The sequence below is a fragment of the Macrosteles quadrilineatus genome, unplaced genomic scaffold (assembly GCF_028750875.1).
Source record: "Macrosteles quadrilineatus isolate MER2022 unplaced genomic scaffold, UCM_ALF_1.0 Scaffold_1__1_contigs__length_201487025, whole genome shotgun sequence".
Lineage (NCBI taxonomy): Eukaryota > Metazoa > Arthropoda > Insecta > Hemiptera > Cicadellidae > Macrosteles > Macrosteles quadrilineatus.
In genome coordinates, this window is record NW_026542594.1 from 42081902 (window position 1) to 42105312 (window position 23411).

A 23411-nucleotide genomic window follows, 5' to 3' on the forward strand; every position below is an offset into this window, starting at 1 on the left:
CGTCGCATATATGCGATAGCAGTCTATGGGTGGAAACCGGCCGTCGCATATGTGCGTCGCTGGTCCATGTGAATGGAAAATTTCGTACCATTGCAGTAGCTAACGTGTTAATATCATTTTTTTTGTCTCTTATTACCCCTCATGTCTCATATTACCCCGGCTTAGTGATGGGCGATACGGGTCAATGTATCGATACTGCGTATCGATTCGTATCGGAACGTGGTGTATCGATACGTGTATCGTATCGTATCCACATGTATAGATTTTTATCTGTATCGGATAAAATATCGTATCGTATTGTTTATTTGTAATTTTTTTTAAACATTTAAATATCTCAAATATTCAAGCTGCATAGACAACAAATACTATGTTACTTACAAGCTTGAAAAGAGGGTTAGTGCTTCTAATCATGGTGGAAGGAAAAAACATAGGTGTGCTATTCCCACATATTCTGACGTCACTCGGATTGCAAACAAAAGATCACCTGATTGTAACTGTCAAATTAGTATGTATTTGTTTTGATTTGGTTGTTATTGTTTTTACAACAATAACAACAATAACAATCAAATCAAAACAAATACATACTAATTTGACAGTTACAATCAGGTGATGTTTTGTTTGCAATCCAAGTGACGTCAGAATATGTGGGAATAGCACACCTATGTTTTTTCCTTCCACAATGGCTTGTAATCTTACCTCGGAAAAGCCGTTTCCTTCCTGTGTCTTTTTAGCGAATTTCCCATATAGGGAATAAGCTATTACCGTAGTACTCATGGTAAGACCTGGACGCGGGACCAGTTTTTTTTTTTTTTTGAGGTCCCTAGAGGCCTAAAACACCATCCGTTCAAATTCATATCTATACTATTATATAAAAATCTAGTGGTGTCTGTCTGTATGTGTATTACTAATAGGCGCATAAACTACTGAACAGACTGGGCTTACATTTTACAAAAATATAGCTACCATATCAAGGACCATTATAGGACTATTCACACTTCGATACTGACTGTAGTGGGCTTTGCCCCTTTGGCTTTAAAAGTTCTGAGTTGAGGATTTTAAAAGTAAATATTGATTGGTCTCCATGGCTGCCATGAAAACACATACAATGTTTGCAGTTTGCTATGCCACCCAAATGTAAACAAGCTGAACTTTCAAACCACATTAATTCACAATTCCACAGCTGGTTTATAAATAGGCATATAATATTCTCTACAATCATGTGACATGTTTATTTATTCTTATATCTGATGGTTCATTGATTATTGATTTTATGAAATAAGTGAGATTGTATATCTGTTAATGTATCTAACCCTAATTAATTATTTAAAATTTTGCTAATGTGAATGATTGTATTGAAAGATTTTGGTGTAAAAAATAGTGAAATTATAAAGTTAACATTAACTTGAATCATTTTAACATTTTGAACACTTGTGTTTGGAGTAGGGCTGCTGGTTTGAAAAGCTACTGGTATAACTTTTGACACTTTCTGTAGATTTCACATTCTATTCTAATAATGAATAACTTTTTACGAGTGTTCCATGGTCATTACATGTATATATTCAACCAAGTTCCTCTTAACTTAACCGACCCTTGACATAAACATTGTTTGAATGACGTTACATTTCCTAATTCTAAGCTAGGCTATATACAAATATTTCAATTTAAAAAGAACAATAAAAAACTTAGTTTTATATGCACTTGCCTTTGGTACATGAATAGTAGGAGTTATAAATAGTAGGGCTAAGTATGTTTCTGTTTGTTTTAATAGTAAGAGTGTTAATGTTTTTGTTTGTTCACATAGTATATAATGATATATTTTATAATCAATGCTTAGTGAGCAATGCTTTTTAGAAACAAGATCACATGTTTAATTTAATTCAACCCATAATATTAACCAGATGTTGTAAATTATTGTTTGTCTTTACTTTGTTTGATTTTATCATTTTAAAGTAAGTAAAAGCTTTGAGTTTTTCATTTGTTTTATTATTTGAAAATGTTTTTTTTATCTAATTAGTAAGTTAATAGTTTTTGATAGGTAAATTTATTGGAATATAATCTCATTTTACTCTTTTTTTCATGTCAGATTTCAAAAAGCACCATTTAAACATTCATCAACCTCGGACGAAGGACGGGTCCTCTGCTTGTATATATATATATATTTATATATTTATATATATGTGTCCGTTAGCACGATAACTCGAGCAAAAATGATCCGATTTTGATGAAATTTGGTACAAACGTGTAAACCTACGTTTATTCGAACGAGTTCGCGATCCAGCATGATCGGACCATGGGAACGGGGGTTTATGGGGGCTTTTATGGGGTAAAAATAGGTTTTTCCCATTTTTGACCCAAAAAACATAAAATTTAGCAATTTCATTCCAAATCATTTTGAAGAGCTTAACAAAACAAATAATTTAGTATATTGAAGCGTTGTTATACGCCTAATGGTTACGGAGAAAATTCCAAAAAATTGTAAATTTAAAATTCCAATGTTATTCTTATGGAGAATAAGTAAACTGTTGTAGTTTACTTGTTTATGAACATATTTTGATCAAATTTGGAAAATGTTTTAATTTCTTACTAACTATTAACATTTTACAAAAAAAAAACAGTTTTACCCTCCCTGATGCAGCAAACCTAAGTACTTGTTAAACTAATTCTATTTAAATAGGGAATAAATGTTATATTTTTAAGTAGATATTTCAGTGTAAATCCAATCAGTCAAATGGAAATTCGCTTAGTCTGCAGGTTTGCTGCGGCGGGGGTATTATTTGTATCAAACATACATACATAACCTCCAAATTCCGGTAAACTTTCAAAATTGGAAAACATTTTGTTATTGTTTTCTTAGTTTTTACATAGGGATAATTAATTGAACCAAAAAGTACTAATAATGATGGTGGGTATACCACTTACACATTAAATAGTATAATATGGATAATGAGGGTCCCCACTTCCATTAATGGTGGCCCTAGTCACAGCCGCCTTTAACTACAGGCCGCGGCCTGGTAGAATTGGCAACATCGCAAGTGGTATGTTGTTCAGTGACAGACGTCCCATAAGATAACATGGCAGACAGGTGACATCAGCTCATTAATTCGCACTTTAATGATTTAAATTTAAATTTATGAACATAAATTTATTAAAATATTGAAAATAAAACATAGTACAGAATTGAAACCCGAAACAATATGAATTAAAATCTATATCTGTACATTTTTAAGCGGAGTCAATATTGTCATAGTCCAGTAACCAATCTTTCGTAAATACACAAATACCATTAGCTACTTCCAAACAAAAACAGCTGTTACAACACCACTTGCGACGTTGCCAGTTCTAAGGCCGCGGCTTGGAGTTAAAGGCGGCCGTGCCCTAGTTTTGAGGTTTTTTGCAAAACATAGCTGAAAATACATGTTTTATCAGTGTTTTTGAAGATGCTAGGGTAAAATATCAAATTTCCACTACTACTTTTGAGGGGAGGAAGATGGGAAGACAAATTTCTTACCATAAAAATAAGATTTATATTAATAAACTAGCTAAATGTACCCTTTCATTGCACGGGTTGGAAAAGAAGTATTGTAGGTTGTAGGGGCAAGCAATCAGTAAACTTTTGAATCTAGTTGACTTAACAAAAAACTTGCGAGCTTTGAACTTTTTCTGGCTGAGTATTTTATATTGAAGCTGCATGGCTGATTACTTCAAAATATCAAAACAATTTTGAAATAGGTACATACTTGACTTGGTATGTAAAAACATTTAAAATAAAGATTATAGTTTATGCTACTGTACTTTGAAATACAAATACTTAATACTTATGTACTTTCATATACTGCAAGAATAATACTGCATATCAGGATGTGCTCTTCAGTAGTTGCTAGTATTGCTTTTATTTTTTGTATTTCTGGATAAACTTATTTAGTAAATACTGTAGATATAACTTAATTTTGTGAATGGGTACTGTAATTGATTAGTATGATGAAATAAAAGTGATGATATTTCAAAACAGGTAACAACATTTTTTAATTCATTTCTGTAAAACATTTCTATATACAATATTGACAACTTGGTTTCCTTTGGGGGAATATACAAAGGTTCTTTCCATTCGAGACTCTTGAACAGGCAACATAAAGTTGTCCATGACTGAAACAATCCTTCTGCAAGTTTATCCCCTTAGTTTGCCCTTAGGCTTTGTCGATAGTGATGGCAAATGCCAGTTTCAAGGGAAACTGAATTCTTTTGAAATTAAACGGAAGATCTGTCGGGATTATTGGTATTCGTGGGATTACAACGTGTTCCCCTTTAGCGCAACCTGTCATGATTTTGGCACTAATCAAATTACTTTTTAGATCTGTTATAACCAATCTGGTACCGTTGCAAAGTCTTGGCGTATCCAATTTGCGCATCAACAGAACAGTTGCGCCAACTTTTAGTTTGAATTTGTGTGAAGGAACTCCAGACAATTCTTAACTATTAAGAAATTCTGTAGGGTAGTTCGTAGCACTTTCCTCATCCACAACTGTATCAATTGAGAAAAATGTAATATCTTCAGAGGGCAATTTCTTAAGCAAAGCGTCATTTATAGTGTTTACTGTCTCATTTAAGGGTGATAAAATGCTGCGATCACAAAGCCACTCACTTGAAAGGTAGTTTGTTTTAAAGTCTGGAAACACGGAGGAAATAAGATCTTCAGTTGAGTCGCGACTAACTTGCAGAAATTTCTTGGTAGCTCGATTATTTGCTGCTCATTTGTTGGAATCTTACCTTCACCTATTTTCAGCAAGCTTAATGCAAATTTGCCGGCATTGCTGTCATTGTTTAAGAGAACCCGCATGTTTTCGGTGAGGTAGAGTTTTGAAACATGATCCCATAGGCATGAGGACTTTAAACAGGCACTTATTTCATCAGCAGGAGTGCCACTCTGGATTACAGGCAGTGTCTGTCTGAAGTCCCCAGCCATCAAAACAACTAAGCCTCCCATCAATGTGTTGCTACCCCGAATGTCACGAAGGGATCGATCCAAAGCCTCTAAAGCTTCTTTGTGGGCCATGGTGCACTCATCCCAAACTATTAAATTGCATTGACGCAACAAAGCAGCTCTTTCTGAATCTTTGGGGATGTTGTATGTTGGCATTTCGACATTGGTTAAATTTAGTGGTAACTTAAATACAGAGTGGGCTGTTCTTCCTCCAGGCAAAAGGGTAGCTGCTATACCATACGATGCTACTGCAATTGCAATTTTATTTTCTTGTCTAATTGCAGCAAGTAAAACGTTGATAAGAAAAGTTTTACCAGTGCCCCCAGGAGCATCCAGGAAGAATACTGCATCTTCTGCGTTTTCTATTTTGTTGGTTATAGTGTCATAAATTTTTCTTTGTTGATTTGTAAGCTTTGGTAAGTTTTCTGTAACATATTCTTGAAGATCATTACTGTTGTACGACAACTCTCTGAATATTTCTGAGTTTGCTTCAACATTAGTTTGAGGATTTGGGAGTCCAAAAAAACTCAGTTTCTTTCCACACATTTCAAAAACCTTCTTTTCAATATCACGAAGTGCCTCATTGTACACAACATCATTCGCCTCTTCAAGTTGAAACCTGTGCACAATATCTTCAGACATTTGCATTCTGAATGTTTCCCAGAGTTCTGTTGGATTATACATTCCACATGAACTTATCATTATGGAGAAAAGGTAGCGGACGTGCGAGGATGATTTTGATTGTACTGCTTCTTCGAGTGTGTTCTTCCATATTTGGTCATCTTCTAAAAGACCCAAAGCTTGGCAGGTCTCTTTGTACGTATCAAAGACAGTATTTCCAACAGTTCTCAAATCAATAAAAGATTTTGGACCACGGATCTTGTGTAAAAGAATACATAGACAAAAACATTCCACATTATTCGGATGAACAGTGTATACACGTCCTATAGCAGCTGAGTACTTGACATCAGGATATTCTTCAACAGGTTGTCCCAATAGTCTTCGTTTGAATTCTCTTGTAGATGCATTCCAGGTGTAGTAGTGAGGTACATCTGGGTAAAGGAGACCTTGTACAAATGGATCTGTTTCACATAGTTTAAAAAATGCAGTCAATGTGGTGTTAGGTGGATTTAATAGCTTTTCTTGCATGTTGTCTTCATTGAAATATATCCGCTGACCATTTTCAAGATGAACACTTAAATGTGTGACAGTAGGATATCTTTCATGCACAGGAAAGGGGAATATTCTCCAAAAAGCTTCATTTGTGCTAACGTAGCGGCCGGTCTGGTAAATTTCAATTTCATTTCTTTCTGCATTTGCTTGCACACCTTTGTTTCGTAAGTTGAAAACTGCTTGGTCGCTACCCTTGTGAATATACTTACAAACATACTTGATTGACTTCACCGAACTGCAATACTCGACATTTATGTGAGCATTAAACATTTTGGAAAGGACAGGGTTGAATGGTACAATCCAAGAATTGTCTATAATGATAGGATTGTTTCTATTAGCTGCTATGGTGATCTCTGCTAAATTTCCTCCGTCTTCAGGACTGCGTCTTCTGTAAAGTGGGTAGCCATTCTCACTGGTTTGGGTATGGCTTATTAACGCCCTTGGGTAACTTTTGGAACATTTCCCATTTTTCATACATTTTGAGTTAATGTTTGTGACACCACATGGGCCATGCACCATGTTTTTGATAACAATTTCATGCAATATTGGGTCTACATTACTATCTGGTATCCCTGCACTGATGATTAGATCATACCACGAATACTAGAAAAGACCCGGTATGGATCATAAACATAAACAAATGACGTTTTTGGCCCGAAAATAAACATTATTTAACATTGCATAAATGGAACTGCCAAAACATATGTTAGGATTCGGGCCAACAACGTCATTTGTTTATGTTTATGATCCATACCGGTATTTTTCTAGGATTCGTGGATCATACTGTTTCTGTTCTAATTTCCATGCAGTATTTAATATGTTGGAACCAGCTGTGTGGAATTGTGAAATCAAAATTCATTATTTGACAGTTAGTTCTGCTTGTTTACATTTTTAAACTTTGTATGTTTGTTCTTTGTTACCATAGAAACCATTAATCAATATTTACTTTTAAATTTTTAACCTCAGTTTTTGAAAGCCAGTTGGGCAGAGTCCTAGGTCAATATAGAATAGTTCTAGTACCAGGAATAGTTCTATGTATCCTCGAAGGGTCAGTATGCAAAAGAGACAATGTTGGTTCTTTGAAAATGCTAAATGGTTTCACTCCTACCATTTAATTTAGAAACAAAATTTAACTGTATTACTTAACTTGATAATAGTTGTTAACTCTTACTGTGAATACTTATTTAGGCTACCTATTGTAAAGAAAAATAAAAAGATTCTGACTTTTACTTTTATATATTTAAATATTGTATTTAAATATATTTACTCCTTGCAATGCTCTCAAATGAATTCTTTACAAACTTTGGTTGTCCCTAGGTTGGAAGAACTTGGAAAGTAATAATATAAAACAGAGCTTTGGCAGTGGAAGCTTGGTGTTAAAGAATATTTGAGTGGGCCCTGTAAAATAAAAAATACTCCCCAGAGATCCTTATGGGACGTCCTTGGTACTGTTTGAAGTTCTTCCAGAATGCAATACCTTTTGTAAATAATATTTACCAATCTTAATTCTACACTGAATTTAATCTGCTCACTACCACACTAGTATTTAGTGTTGCACTTAAAAGGTGAATCTTTTGTAGTGGCCTATGATTTACTGAATTACCTTTATTTCACTAGTTAAATAATATTGCTAATAATGAATTACCAAGGTTATAGAGAACTAGAAAGTGAGTAACAATTTGATTTATTAAACAGAATTAACGAATTACAATTGGTTTCAATTTACAGTTGCTGGTTGTGGTTTATTTAATACAAAATGACCTTGAGTGACACAATCAATTTGAAGTTTTGTTTGAGAATTGTTGAATGGATTTATCAAAAGGGAAGATACGGTGCGGTTTCACACTGATCTCGAAAGTGTCAACGGAAGAGTGGTATTTAATTTAATATTGAGATGACCAGTACCAAGCAAATCCAGTTCGTTGGCCAACGATTCAAAAAACGAAGGTCGAGTCTCGCAGTCCAACTGATTAAACAATATTGTGCTTAATCGTAGTAGTATTTATTAGAATGTTGCTTATTGTTTTATGGCTAATTTGGTACTTTGGCGGTTCATCTATACGCAAACTGACATAGCCTCCGATAACACCTACAAACAACACATAGCCGATAACATCTAGCCGAACCAGCTACCTGCTCCCTCCTTTGATATTAATTTAATTCCCCCAAATTAAATACTGACTGTGGCACTCGTTAATGAATTGTACCTTAATACTCAACAATGAAATTCGATAATGACTCTGTGAAAAAATTCCAACACTATTAAAAATCTTATGAAGTAACTCTGAATTACCCTACAAAAACATTTTCGTCTATTTATTCTTAATACTATTGGATCATCACAGCTTAGTAAATAATACAGATTGTTACACTATAAATGGATATAAAAATCAGCAAATTGAATTCGAACCTGGAAACATGTGATTATTTGACATGAACTAACAAAATATAACAGGAAAATTTACCATGTGCGACTCACTGAATTCTAAAGTTAACAAATAAATAACACAAATTACTTACAATTTCGGACGTCCACAATAAACACTGACACAAATTGAAGGATAGGGATGAGGAATGGTAACTAGCCGGTTTTCTAATAAAAAACGTGATCGATTTGAACTCGTGTGACGAACGTGAAATTTCCAAATGGCGGGTTGCGTTGGCCGGTAAAACAAACTTTTTGACACTTGTTTGACAAACAAAACTGATTATATTTTCCACTCGCCTTGCAAATATATCCCTTCGGGATATAGGCTACACGATTTCGAGAAAATGAAAATTTATCCGACCAACACTGCGAAATGAATTTAATTTGCACAAACGAAAGTTTCACCGACTAGGTACGTTGGAGGCGGGAGAGGAACAGAGCAGACACTGAGACTCTCGTTGCTGGCGACTAGTTCTACCCCTACCACTTTTGGTTTGAATTGTGGGTATCTGATCAGCTGACTATTTGTCGCGTCTGCTACGCATTCGTTGTTTTATACGACGAATCGGTACACTATGATACAAAACCAATGATGGATTTTAAGGTATAATAAAAGAATGTGTTTAATGGTTTGCACTGTAAACGAAAAGCTATCACAATAGTTCCAAACCAGAAAATTGGGAAAAAATTGGAAAATAGAAATAAATTTGGAAAGTAGGGTAATTTTCTAACATATTTTTGTGAAATTATAATCAGGTAAATAGAAATTGGCTCAGTCTATGAAAAATAAACCTCATAAAACTCAGAATAAGAGCCTAGGTTGATACGGCAATGATTATAGAATCTTAATGATTTCCTATATTATTACAGCATTTCACAAACATTAGATCATAAACATAAAAGTAACTAAAAGAATCCTATACTAATGAAATTTCATTAACATATGGTTTGACAGCTCCATTTAAGTAATGTTAAATAATGTTTACATTCGGGCTAGTGACATCATTAATTTAAATTTATAATCCTTACCCTCTCTGTTCTAATATTCGTGCAGTATTTAATATGTTTGAACCAGCTGTGTGGAAATGTGAAATCAAAATTCATTTGACAGTTAGTTAGTTCTGCTTGTTTACATTTTTAAACTTAGTAGGTTTGTTCTTTGTTACCATGGATACCATCAATCAATATTTACTTTTAAATCTCTCACCTCAAATTTTTGAAAGCCCACGGGGCAGAGCCCTAGGACAATATCAAAGCAGGAATAGTTCTATATGTATCCTCGGAGCTGTAGCTTCATTTGTGTGCAATTTGAGCCCAGTCGGTTCAGTAGTTTTTGAGAATATCTCATACAAACACACAGACACCACCTCTTCTTCATAATAGTACTAGCTGTAACCCGCGGGCTTTGCCCCGTTTCACTTCTTAATTTTCAAGATGATCTCGTTCGCATGGCTCAATCATGTCCTGGTTGAAGTTCGTTCGCTACGCTCACTCACCTTTAGGTTGGAGTTCGTTCGCTATGCTCACTCATCTTTAGGTTGGAGCTCGTTCGCTGCGCTCACTTGCCTTCAGGTTAGCTCGTTCGCTACGCTCAATCGCCTTGAGGTTGAAGTTCGTTCGCTACGCTCACTCACCTTTTGGTTACAAATTAGCTGTTGTCATAAATGTAAAAGAAATAATGGTGCTGCACCCTGTTGGTAATCCTTGTAACTTTAATGCTATTGAACATCATAGAACAGAACCAACTTGTTTAATTGAAACAGCTGTTAAGATTCATTAATTCCATTTAAATATAAGTACTCATAAGATTAACATGGGAAATTCCAGAGCCACTGGGGCGGAGCCCGAGAGTCCGATCAGAATAAAAACCACTTAGTTTTCCTATTTAATGCCTAAAGAATCAGTGTACCAAATTTCAGCCTCCTAGGTAAATGGGAAGTGGGAGAATTAGTGATGAGTGAGTGAGTGAGTGAGTGAGTCAGTCAGTGAGGGCTTTGCCTTTTATATATATAGATAGATAGATAGATAGATAGATAAACAATTTGATATTCGATACGATATTGGCTATAGGTGTATCGATACGGGCATATCGATACACCCCCACGTATCGATACAAAATATCGATATTTTGAGGTCCTTGTATCGATACGTATCGAAATGCACATCACTACCCCGGCTTCCCCTATATCAAGTTTGGTTAGTTAAAGGTTAACCTAACCTATCTATCCGAATGAAATAATTCATACATTAGAACCTCTTTAATCGGAACTCCTGTATAATCCGAACATCCACTAATCCGAACCCCTTACTGTAATGCTGTACTCTACACAGTACTGTAGTTCCTTATTTAATAGGGCCTACTGTATTTATTGATAACTTATATGCACCGTATTATTTCAATTGTAATGTACAGAAACAGTTTTTCCTGTGTTTACTACTGTGTTAAATAAACATTTTATAAAGCATTTTCACTTTTCCCTAGCTATTGTTATGTAATTATGTTATTGATAATACCCCCGCCGCAGCAAACCTGCAGACTAAGGGAATTTCCATTTGCCTGACTGGATTTACACTAAAGTGTCTCCTTAAAAATATCACATTTATCCCCTATTTAAATAACATTATTTTAACGAGTACTTTTAGGTTTGCTGCAACAGGGAGTGTAAAAAGGTATTTTTTTGTAAAATGTACCAGTAATAGTTTAGTATGAAATGAATGCATTTTGCAAATTTGATCAAAATATGTTCATAAACAAGCAAACTACAACAGTTTACTTATTCTCCATAAGAATACCTAACATGGGAATTTTAAATTTACAGACTTTTGGAATCTTCTCCGTAACCATTAGGCGCATAATAACGCTTCAATATACTAAATTATTTGTTTTTTTAAGCTCTACGAATAATCATAGGTTTACACGTTTGTACCAAACTCCATCAAAATCGGATGATTTTTGCTCAAGTTATCGCGCTAACGGACACACACATATAATATATATGTATATTATATGAATTTGAACGTATGGTGTTTTTGGTCTCTCGGGACCTCAAAAAAAAAAGTAAATCGGTCCCGGGTCCATGTCTTACCATGAGTACTACGGTAATAGCTTATTCCCTATAGGGGAAATTCGCTAAAAACAACAATATTATGTTCTGCAATCCAAACTATTCAATAGTCTGAACTACCCCCGGTCCCAATTAGTTCGGATTAAAGAGGTTCTAACTGTATATCTAATAAATTAGGCCTTATATCGATATCTTTCCTTCGAATGAGTGTAGGACAGGTACTGAAGTGCAGCCTTGTACCTTGTGCAAATTGTTTTAACTCTTTGCGGTCTCATAGCCATTTTCGAAAAGTGCCTCTCAACTCGAATGGCCAGCCCTGCTGGACACGGCTACGTTCTATATCAGCTTGTCATGTTTACACGGCCCAGTGCCTCACAGGTCGTACGTCCACTACTAGCACTACCAGCACTGCTGGACACTACTAATTTCCCCGTCAGCTCGTACGGCCAGTAGGCTATAGTTGGCCATCCAACACACTTTTTTTAACATTGTTTATTAATTCTCTCGTAGGCTGCAGCACTAAACAGAGATAGTACCTCGATTCACAGAATATTATAGTTTTAGTTTGTAAGGTTTCCAGTTCTGTATTACCATAGATAAAACATAGCCCCTTAGTAGATTTCCCATCCTTGTGAAACAGCTGAAGCCAATTTTATTGTTAGTTCTGTTCGGTTTTCTGTAGATGTCGTGTTTTGTTTGCAATTTGTTTCTATTATTTTAGGGTTTAAGTTTCTCATTATTTGTGTCTCACTGTTTGGTTATATAGCTAGTGGAAGAGTTATTGTTTATGATTAGATAGTTTTATTTGGTTAAAGGAGGTTTTAAATTACTGGAATGACAAGAAACAAATTGTAAACAAAACACGACATCTACAGAAAACCGGACAGAACTAACAATAAAATTGGCTTCAGCTGTTCTATAAGGATGGAAAATCTACTAAGGGAGTATGTTTTATCTATGGTATTACACAATTTTGACTGGAAAATAACCTCAACTGTCAGTGTGTTGTTGTCATGTGAAACTGTGATGTGAGGTTACATTTACCAGATATAATATTATTAATTGTGTAACTGTAGGATGACTAGAAATGGTTTTTGGATTAATCTGTTGATATAAGAAATGAACTAGTTCAAGGCCTAGTTTCATAGGGAAAGGGAAATCATACATAGTTCCTATAGCAACAGTAGTTCTTTTGACAATTTTTAAAATTAAATATTTCATCTTACTAATATTATAAATGTGAAAGTTTGTGTGTTTGTTTGTTTGTTTGTTTGTTTGTGTGTTTGAAGTTCAATCACGCATAAACCACTGGACGGATTGGGCTGAAATTTGGCATGATGATAGCTTACATTCCCGATTAACATATAGGCATATTCTTATCTCAAAAATCCTTTCGGGCTCCGCCCCAGTGGCTCTGTAATTCCCCATGTTAACCTTATGAGTATTCATATTTAAAGGGAATTAATGAATTTAGTCAGCTGTTTCAACTAAAAAAGTTGGTTCTATGATATGGAAAAGCATTAAAAAGTTATAAGATTTACCAACAGGGTGCAGCACTATATTTTTTTTGCATATTATATGAAAACAGCTAATTTGAACTAAGCAGCAACAAAAAACTGTGATTCGCAATGAGAACTGTCAAAATAGGATTGTTTAAAGTTATGTTTAAGTTTTTCATTTCATGAATAATTTGTGATATTTTGCGAATTGTTGATAATTTATTTTTCTCTATTGTTTAGGCAAAGTGGTAGAACATTATGGCTATGGTAGATGTGTTACTATAGAATACTGTAAATTTAAAAAAGTAAATTTTATCAAACTGTGTCCTCCCTTATTGCAAACGCAAAGCTTGAGCATAACTGCAATAAGCATTTTATACTTATATTCCAACCCCGTACGAAGGACGGGTACTCTGCTAGTTAGGCTATAAGAACTTATGCAGTAAACTTTGATTTTAGTTTTATTTCTTATTTCATTAGCTTTCAATAAAATATAAAAATATTAGACTTATTTGAATTTATTTTTAGTTTCAATGTGTAAAACCTTATACCTTACCATAATTGACAAAAACAAAATACTTGATACAAGCTGGTGTACCTGGTTTGGCAGAGTGGTGACCAACCGAACAGAGAAACTACAATGGCCAGTAGTGCTGGCCATACGACCTGAGAGGCATAAACAATGACAAGCTGACTCAGAAACAGCTGAGGGCAAAGGGTTAAGTTAAACACTGATCACAATGGGCTTAAATGTTAAGTTCTTAGGCCAAAGTACTGGATGGGATCGGAGGTACACATCTGCTAATGAAAAATATAGGCTATGGATATTAAATATGTCTTTGCACACATTAAGTCTCCTTGCAATAGTTAAACCAAATTACTGAGTAATCATGGACAAAATATAAAGTACCTTGCCCTAGCCTAGAACAAACCTTTGATTGGCATCAGCTTGGTTTATTTTTGACTTACTATGCTGATTTGATCAGCCTTAAGATATAAGAAAACTCTGCAAATTTATGTTAGTAGTCAATAAGTTAGAATGGCCTTGCAGTGTGATGCAAAAATTGTCTTTGGCCAATCTAACTAACCGGGTTTTTTATTCTTAACCCTTTTGATGCTGGAATTTTGTTGAAATTTCCCAAAAAATGCTACCGTACAGTTATATTTTGTCCGAAAAGTGCTAGGCTTGCCACGGGGGCAAAGTCTAGTGTGCAAGAGAAAAATCGGTGGGCCTAACAATAAAAATTGCTCAAAAGTGCTAAACTAAAGGAACGATATATCAGGCCTCGATCGTATGAGGAATAGAAAGAAACCATCGCTGATTCGAAACAACAACCAAGTCAACCGATATGCCCATTTAAACTCTCATGGTCGTAAGTTGTCCCGGACAATATATCGTCGCTTAGTGCTATTTGTATGAAACGCAAACAACGATATATCGTTCTATAGCTTTTTTTGGGAAATAGACACACAACGATATATCATTGCATAGCACTGAAAGGTTATGTTATTTGGGGGTAAGTTTTAGATATTCTTTGATAGTTTCAATAATGTTGGCTAACCGTTTGAAAACACTTTAGGCCCCTGAATATATGGTTTGACCTAGAAATAATTGGAACACACATGAAACCATTGTAGTTTGATAGTGAAAAGTATTGTGAATAACATATCAAAAGTCTCCAAAAATATCTTTGAAAAATGGCGGCCAAATCCAGTAGTTTTTTGCTTTTTATTGAAATTCTGACTTTCCAGTCAATATTAATTTAATGTTCCTTCTGAAATTACCTTTAAAATGATACAAATACATGCATTTACAACCAAAAATAAACCACGTGGAAATAATAAAATATTTCAGATAATAATATTTTTATAAACTATGTAATAGTCCAAGCAAACTAAAAAAAACTGTCACAAGGATCGTATAAAAATTTGCAAAAAAACTTTTAATGGTTCTAATTTTATTGTCGGGGTGTGCATAGTGACATACGAAAAGTTACCAAAAATCAGTCCACGGGAATGCCCTAAATTAATTATTAAAATGGCGGCTTTTCCCAATATTGGACAAATTTTGCAAAAAAGATGTCACAGGTTTTTTTGCACATATTTCGAGATATTGACTCGGGACCATCCAGTGCCGGATTTACCACTAGGCCGCGGCCTAGGGTCGCAAGCAAAAGGGGCTGCAGAGGATTGATAAAAACATTTTTTAGATAAAAAATAATTACGGAAAGTAAATAAAAGAAACGTCTTATAACACTTAAAACATATATTTACACTTATACTGTTACTCACAAGACGGTAAATATACAAAAAAGATGGTAAGTGGTGATCGATTTCCATTGGAAACTCCAATCATCATCAGACCCAATAGGCGAATGACAAGAATCTTGAATGGCGTCCCTACTTATACCCTATTGGCTACCGGAAGCACCGGCCAATACATTTTTATAAGTACAACTGGAATCAAAATGTATTAGTTCATTAATCAACTTATTTCTATCTTTACATTTTTCCTTATAAATATACAATTCTTCCCAAGCATTCATTACATATCCTTTCTTACAATTCTTTAAAATATCTAGACTATCCTCCATTTTTCCTAGTGAATGCCCATTTTGTAACAGGTGTTGTGCGACATTTGATCTTTCCGGTTTGTTGTTCCTCCACGCAGATATGTGGTTTTTGAAGCGGTTAACGAAGTTCACAGTCTGTCCAATGTAGAAGCTATCACAATCGTTACAATTGATTTTATAGATGCCCGAAGTGTCGAATTTGTTACAATCTTCTATTTTTGGATGCAGTATTTTACTCATGGTGTTCTGAGTCCTGCATGCTATTGAAACTCTGTATTTCTTGAATCTGTTAGCAGTCCTTTGTGTTGTAGTCCCCGTGTAGCTAAATGTGATATATCTGGTGTTTTCCTCTTTTATCTCTTCTAATGTTGTTCTGCTGTGTAGTGTATTCTGTCTATCGATTTTCCTCCTCGTCTTCCTTGCGATGTCCTCTATCGTCTTGGTTCGTTCGAAATCCATTCACTTGAGCGATCTTCTTAATGGTGTCCAGTTCTTTTTTCCTATTGGCTTGGCTAAGTGGGATCTTATAGGCTCGGTACAGCATAGATCTAAAGGCTGCGGTCTTGTGGATTGTCGGATGGATAGACTAGAATATAAAGTTATTAGTTATGATAGTAATTGATTCATAAATATTTGTATTACTTAATGTAGTTTAATTTTTCACATTCAGACATGAAAAAGTTGTATTGCGAGGACATTTTTTATTTTTTGGTCAGAGAAATTTCGTCAGCGGGAAAGTTGTGGATAAATAACCAAATTTAACTATCCGATTCACCAAAAATGTTTATCGTGCGTGGTTTTCTAAAAATATCAGGTACAAAGGGGGTCCATTGCCGCTGCTCCGCGCCACGCCCGCTGCCCCGCCGGGCCGTCGTCTAGCTCTTTTCGATTTTACCAAAAGTTATGCATTTTACTCGTACAAAATATTTTTATTTGTAAGGTTATGAGATAGTTATTTATCCGGAGCGTAAAAAGAGAAAGTTTTATTCCTAATCATCCTTACAGTGCAAGAAGCTTTGAAAATAATATGTTAAATTACCCAATGTAAATACACTACTTTTTCGCCATCAATACTTGGGTCCTAAACTTTACAACCAACTTCCGCTTCAAATTGAAAATGCAATACATTATTTTTGTAAAAGAACAATCACTTGACTAGTTCACAACATGCCTAATAATAAGTCAATAAGCCTAAACTGACGACTAACTAAGTGAAATAAATTACAACCAACCACTTAGTAATTTCCGACAAGTAGTTTAATCATTAGTAGTACCCTACTTTTGTGTGTGTTAAAGAATTTGTTATCTTAATTTATTATAAAGAATTTGTTATCTTAATTTATTATTAAAATAGAGTAATTATGTTTGTGTTTATTGGTAATCCGGAGGCTAACATCAACCTAAACGATTCTTAAACCAATACTTTGGAAATAGCCAAGTAAACTTTGATTAAACTAATTTGGGCTTGTCTAATCAGTTAGGAATAATTCATTATAGGAACTTAAGTGTAAAGGTTTTTATTAGATAAATTTTATGTCGGCAATAATACAGTAAAAACAATCGATTTACTTTAAGATATTTCCAACAATATACTAATAGGCCTACGACAATGTACTTCCAGAAAAACCTAAGTAATTTTCATACAAAAGTATTTTTACATTTAAACAAAGCCTATGCTAACAACACTGACTCGAAGCATAGCAGTCAACCAGCGCGTTGCAGACGCCGCGCCGGGACTAGGCTAGCGCCACCATCTTTGTCCGTTTCGTCGGCTAGTCAGATTGCCACGCTCCTGCGCTCCGAGTAGCGCTTCTATTTTGTTTTATGTGTTCGCTGATCTGATGTCATTTCAAATTATTGATTAGGGCACATATTACTGTAGCTTATATGCTATAAAGAATTATTCTTTGGTATTTCTTTTTTATATTGATGATCTTTTCTTTCAGCTGGATGATGAAGAATATGAAATTCCTCCAGTGGATAAAACACCCACTCTAGAGAGTATTCTAAATAGTGATGATGCATCACTACTCAGTGAGGATGAACTCTCAAGTTATTTATCTAGAGAGGTATGTGGACTTATGTTCTAAGATATTTTTTTGTTAAATTATGCCTCCTTTCTTAAACTGGTCTCAGGTCCATTAATTGAGCAGAGCGAACATGTATATCTATTCTTCTATCTATACTATTATATAAAAATCTAATGGTGTCTGTCTGTATGTGTGTTACTAATAGGTGCAAAAACTACAGAACCAACTGGGCTTAAATTTTACAGAAATATTGCTACCATACCAAGGACCATTATAGGACTATTCACATTTCGATACTGACCGTAGGCTTTGCCCCTTTGGCTTTAAAAGTTCTGAGGTGATGATTTTAAAAGTAAATATTGATTGGTCCCCATGGCTGCGATTAGAACACTAATAATGTTTGTTTACAATTGCTTTGACATTTCAATGTAAACAAGAAGAACTGCTAAATTGCATATTTCACAATTTCAGACAGCTGATACAAAGAAGTTTAATATAATATTTTCCAAACTATGAGGTAGGTTTAATCTAACGTTTTATCATGGATTATTTATTCTAAAACTGTCAATGATTACAGAAAAAAAGTTTCTATAACCGTTGCTGTATCAACTCCGGCTCTGCTTCGGATTATTTAAAGCGTCTTAAGTTATGAAAATAATGTTATTGATATGTTTTCATGGAAACAGTATGAAAATTACAATGTACAGATGTTTTGTATGAATTTGGAGGCTATTTTAAATAAATTCGAACTGCTTAACATGTGTTAGATTAACTTAACATAACTTGCACATCACATTGTTTTTGATATGTATATTTAGGTAAATTTAGTTATTGTGTTTTGCTAAAGCTATGCTTAAATTAAACTAAAGAATATAATCAATAACTAAATTGTACATCATTGAGTTTTGTGTTCTAAAATCTGTTGTATATGTGTAACTTTTTTTAATTATCAAATGGTAATATAAAATACTCTTATTTTATCTTAACGTAGCTTTCAGTTCACATTTACTTTATTTCATAAATTTATTATTTGTGTTTTGCCACACCACTGATTAAATTAAACCAAGGAAAATGTCATAAAACTAAGGAGTACACAGTGTTCTTTTGTTTCTAAAATCAATTAAATATCTATTACTATGTTTACTTAATGGTAAGTGTGAACATTTAAAGGCAATGGACGATGGAACTTATTAAATTAACTGGTTTGTATATTAAGTTGTTTGTTGATATTTTTGTAGAATAGAATCAGAGATGCAATGAAACATATACTGTATTTGCTATTACATTTTTTAGTCCTCGATGCTTTGATAATCATATTAGTTTTGTCTGCTGTCTTTAATGCTAAATTATTTGTTTAAAATTTTTTATAGTATGGATATAGTTTCTTTAATATTTCAAAAGACGTCAAAAGACTTTATTGATAAGGCACTACAATATTTCTCAAGTTTATAACAGCTGACTTAGTTTTGCTAATGATTTATTGTGAGTGAAGAAACTAAAGATGGAAGGATTTTTGATTTAATATGAAGAAGAGTGAAATTAAAAAAAAATGTCCATTTAAATTTAATAATTAGCATTTTTGCAAATTCAAAATTGAAATTTAAAATGTCAATTATAAATTAAAATATATGTAATTAAGGGAGATGAAGAGAAATCGTATTTGAAAGTTTTATTCAAATATTTGGTAAGTTTTTCTCATATCAGCCTACACAAGATTTAAAATTAATCAAAACCAAAATGGCGGTATCCACTACTTACTACTACTATGATTTGTGTATGATTCTGTTTTGAGTATTGAATGTTCTGACTTATAAAAACATAGTGAATAGCTGTATGATATTGACAATTTAAGGTGTATTGTGAAAACCAAAGCATTCGTAAAAGAGGTCTAAACATAAATTAGATGCAATTATTCCTTAAACGACATAAGAGGTGTGAGATTGCATAATCGTCAATCGTCTTAAAAGTGTTAAATATTTTAATTACTAAACATGCATTTGAAGAGGTGGAATGTTTATTAATATTCTTCACTGTCAATAATATTATGCCTGCTTCGGAAATGGGAAGCTGATTTGCAATTTCGATTACATCTTGAGCAAACAAAACCACCTACCCCTTACACCACTTTTAGCTGAACCAATCTTTCATATACGTATTTTTCAAAGGTAATATACGTGATAAAAATCAATTTTCTACTTTTAATTGATTTTTTAGTGCTGGTGGCTGAGGAATAACTTTCTTATTGTTCCAAAAGGCTTGAGACCTTACTGTATTTCGTTTTATAATGTAGAAGTACACCAATTGCAGGAAACAATGATGTCTGGCATTTCAATGTCTCTAGGAAAGACATTCTTTTTTCATTAGGCCTAAATAATGGACAACTCTTTTAAAAGCCTTTTGATAAAGAGCCTTTTTAGAGCCTTTTTTTAAAGGTCGTGAGAATTTTGACACATGGAAGTTTGCAGTACAAGCTTACCTGGAAGATTTAGATTTGTGGGACTGTGTATCTGGTGTAGAACAGGATAAGAAAAAGGACACTAAATGTCGATCAAAGCTGATCTTATTGGTTGATCCGGTGAATTATGTACATATTTAAAACACAACCACCGCAAAGGCAGCTTGGGACAATTTAACAAAGGCTTTTCAAGATGATGGTTTAAGCAGGAGAGTTGGACTTCTCCGTATTCTAATAACTACAAAGCTGGAAGATTGTAGTTCTGTTGAGGAATACGTGAACCGCATAATCACAACTGCTCACAAGCTTACAAATGTGGGTCTGAAGGTGACCGATGAATGGGTTGGAACAATCTTACTAGCTGGTTTACCCATCCGGTATGAACCAATGATAATGGGAATTGAATCTTCAGGCAATAAAGTCACGGCGGATGCAATAAAAACAAAGTTATTGCAAGATGTGTCTCCAGTAACGTGATATGACTTTTGCTGGAACTGATTCTGCACTGTATGGTTCCAGTTCAAGAGGGACAGTTCACAAAATGTATCAAAAGAACAGAAACACGAGTAGTTTGGACAAAAATGTGAAGAAAGGTCCGAGATGTTATAAATGCAATGTTTACGGTCACATCTCAAAGAACTGTACATCTACAAGAGTAGTGAGCAAAAATAACGTAAACTCTGGCAAATCTAATACGTCACTCTTTGCTGAATTTTCAATGCAATCGGGCGTTAGTAATGAGTTCTTTTTAGACAGCGGGGCATCTTGTCATTTATGTGTTGACGTTAACATGCTTCTGAACGCAAGAAAAGGCTAAGCACTAACGATCACCACAGCAAATAATGAGACAATGGTGACTGATACCGTCGGTGATTTGGAGCTTCCAATATGTATTTCTGGTGAGGTCTCGGAAGCAAATGTAAGTAATGTACATTTCAAGGTGGCTAGTGACCTGGAAAACCTGGAAATGTCAGGGAATATTAAATATCTGGAAAAGTCATGGAAAATTCAGGGAATTTGGTCATAAGTCAGGGAAAATTGTAAAATGTTTAACCCTTAGAGTGCCAGGCGAGAAATAAAAGTAACGCTCAAAAAATGCCGATGATTTTTCCTGAAGGTCGCGCTAAAAATGCCGAGCGCGATCTGGCGATTTTTAGGTTAAAATTTCGTAAAAATCGAATTTTCGATATTTCGACCAACAAAAATTGATGTATCGCATCTAGTAACTTTCGACTCAATGTTAATATATGGGTTAAAAGAATCCGAGTATCCATTCGGTTGTTATGACAACTGTTCGATCATTACGAAACGTCTGGTCAGCCGGACGTTGGCACTTTTGGCTCGTTCTAAAAACGTCCGGTTCCCCGGACGTTGGCACTCAAAGGGTTAAAATAATTTTAATAATTGTTAGGAAAGGTCGATCTGGTAAGAGTACGTATGCCGTGTGGGTGAAAACTAAGAATTATGTCTGTAAAAATAAATTTTGTGTTTTTGTACAAATTAAATTTGGTTTAAACTGTGTATCATCTTATCAAACTCAGTTTAATTTTATTAAGGCAAGTTGCAAAGTTTGAATATAAGCTAGCCTGTATCTATAGATTTTATGTATTTTTTCGTGTAAACAAACATTAGATATTCTTCAGATAAAGATTAGTCCTTTTGAAGAATTAGTTAGTATAAAAATTGTAATTTTGAATTTGTCGATCAGGGAAAGTTAAAAAAAAATCATGGAATTGTCAGGGAAAAGTGAGGGAATTTTTCAATGTGATTTCACTAGCCACCCTGATTATGTGCCTAACTTAAAAGTTAATCTTTTATCAATGAGTCAAATCTATAAGTATAAAAGAGGATGTTTGTATATATATATATTTGTTTGGCAGTGATAAACTCAGACACCGCTGAACCGATTGCCACGAAACTTGGTACATACGTGTAGAATTTCATAGAATAGGTTTATACACCATCAATTTCGTGATCCGTCCAATCGGCTCCGCCCCAGTGGCTCTGGAGTTTCCCATGTTAACCTTATGAGATATGGAATTAATGAATCTTAACAGCTGTTTCAATTAAACAAGTTGGTTCTGTTCTATGATGTTTAATAGCATTAAAGTTACAAGGATTACCAACAGGGTGCAGCACTATTATTTCTTTTACATTTATGACAACAGCTAATTTGCAACCAAAAGATGAGTGAGCGTAGCGAACCAACTTCAACCTGGAGGCGAGTTAGCGTAGCGAACGAGCTAACCTGAAGGCAAGTGAGCGTAGCGAACGAGCTAACCTGAAGGCAAGTGATCGCAGCGAACGAGCACCAACCTAAAGGTGAGTGAGCGTAGCGAACGAGCTCCAACCTAAAGGTGAGTGAGCGTAGCGAACGAACTTCAACCAGGACGTGATTGAGCCATGCGAACGAGATCATCTTGAAAATTAAGAAGTTAAACGGGGCAAAGCCCGCGGGTTACAGCTAGTTGTAAATAAAGGAAACTCTGTGGTATTCAATAGTGATGGAGCCAAAGTTTTCAATTCAACAGGACAGCTCATTGCTTCTGCTAGTTTAATAAACAATCTGTTTACGTTGGATATGCCTACGAACACATCTGCATTATCCATGCAAAGCAATGGCTTAACGCTCTGGCATCAGCGTATGGGACATTTGAATTTCGATAGCCTTACAAGATTAATTAATGGCTTAGCTGATGATATCAACATGTCTGGTAGTAAGCCAGAAACTATTTGTGATATCTGTATGTTAGGAAAAAGCCATCGTTTACCCTTTCCTAAGAGTGAGTCTAAAAGTAGCCATTATCTGGAGCTAGTGCATTATGACTTGGTAGGTCCTATGGAAGTGAATAGTCTTGGAGGGTCTAGGTATATTTTGACCTTTTTAGATGACTACAGTCACATGTGTTTTGTTTATTTTTTAAAATCAAAGGACGAAGTCAATGGTCACTTTAAAACGTTCAAAGAGTATGCTGAAAAACAAACTGACAAGAAGATAAAAGTGTTGCGTACAGATAATGATACGGAGTACTGTAATCGCAACTTAACTGAGTTTTTTAAGTCATCAGGTATTGTGCATCAAACTACATGTCCTTACACACCTCAGCAAAACGGAAAGGCAGAGCGTCTCAACCGTTCCCTCCTAGAACGAGCAAGATGTTTGCTGATAGAGTCTGGGCTTCCATCTAGTTTTTGGGCTGAAGCTGTAAA

The 23411-nt window shown here is 34.6% G+C and overlaps 1 protein-coding gene across 1 annotated transcript in view; it reads left to right on the top strand.

Annotated features, from left to right (window-relative positions):
- Positions 1-23411, top strand: part of LOC128982827 (vacuolar protein sorting-associated protein 8 homolog) — a 306699-nt gene that overhangs the window by 3880 nt on the left and 279408 nt on the right. Inside the window, exon 2 of the mRNA XM_054401853.1 lies at positions 17663-17785. Coding sequence (XP_054257828.1) covers positions 17663-17785 — 123 coding nt within the window. The remainder of the gene's footprint in view (positions 1-17662; positions 17786-23411) is intronic.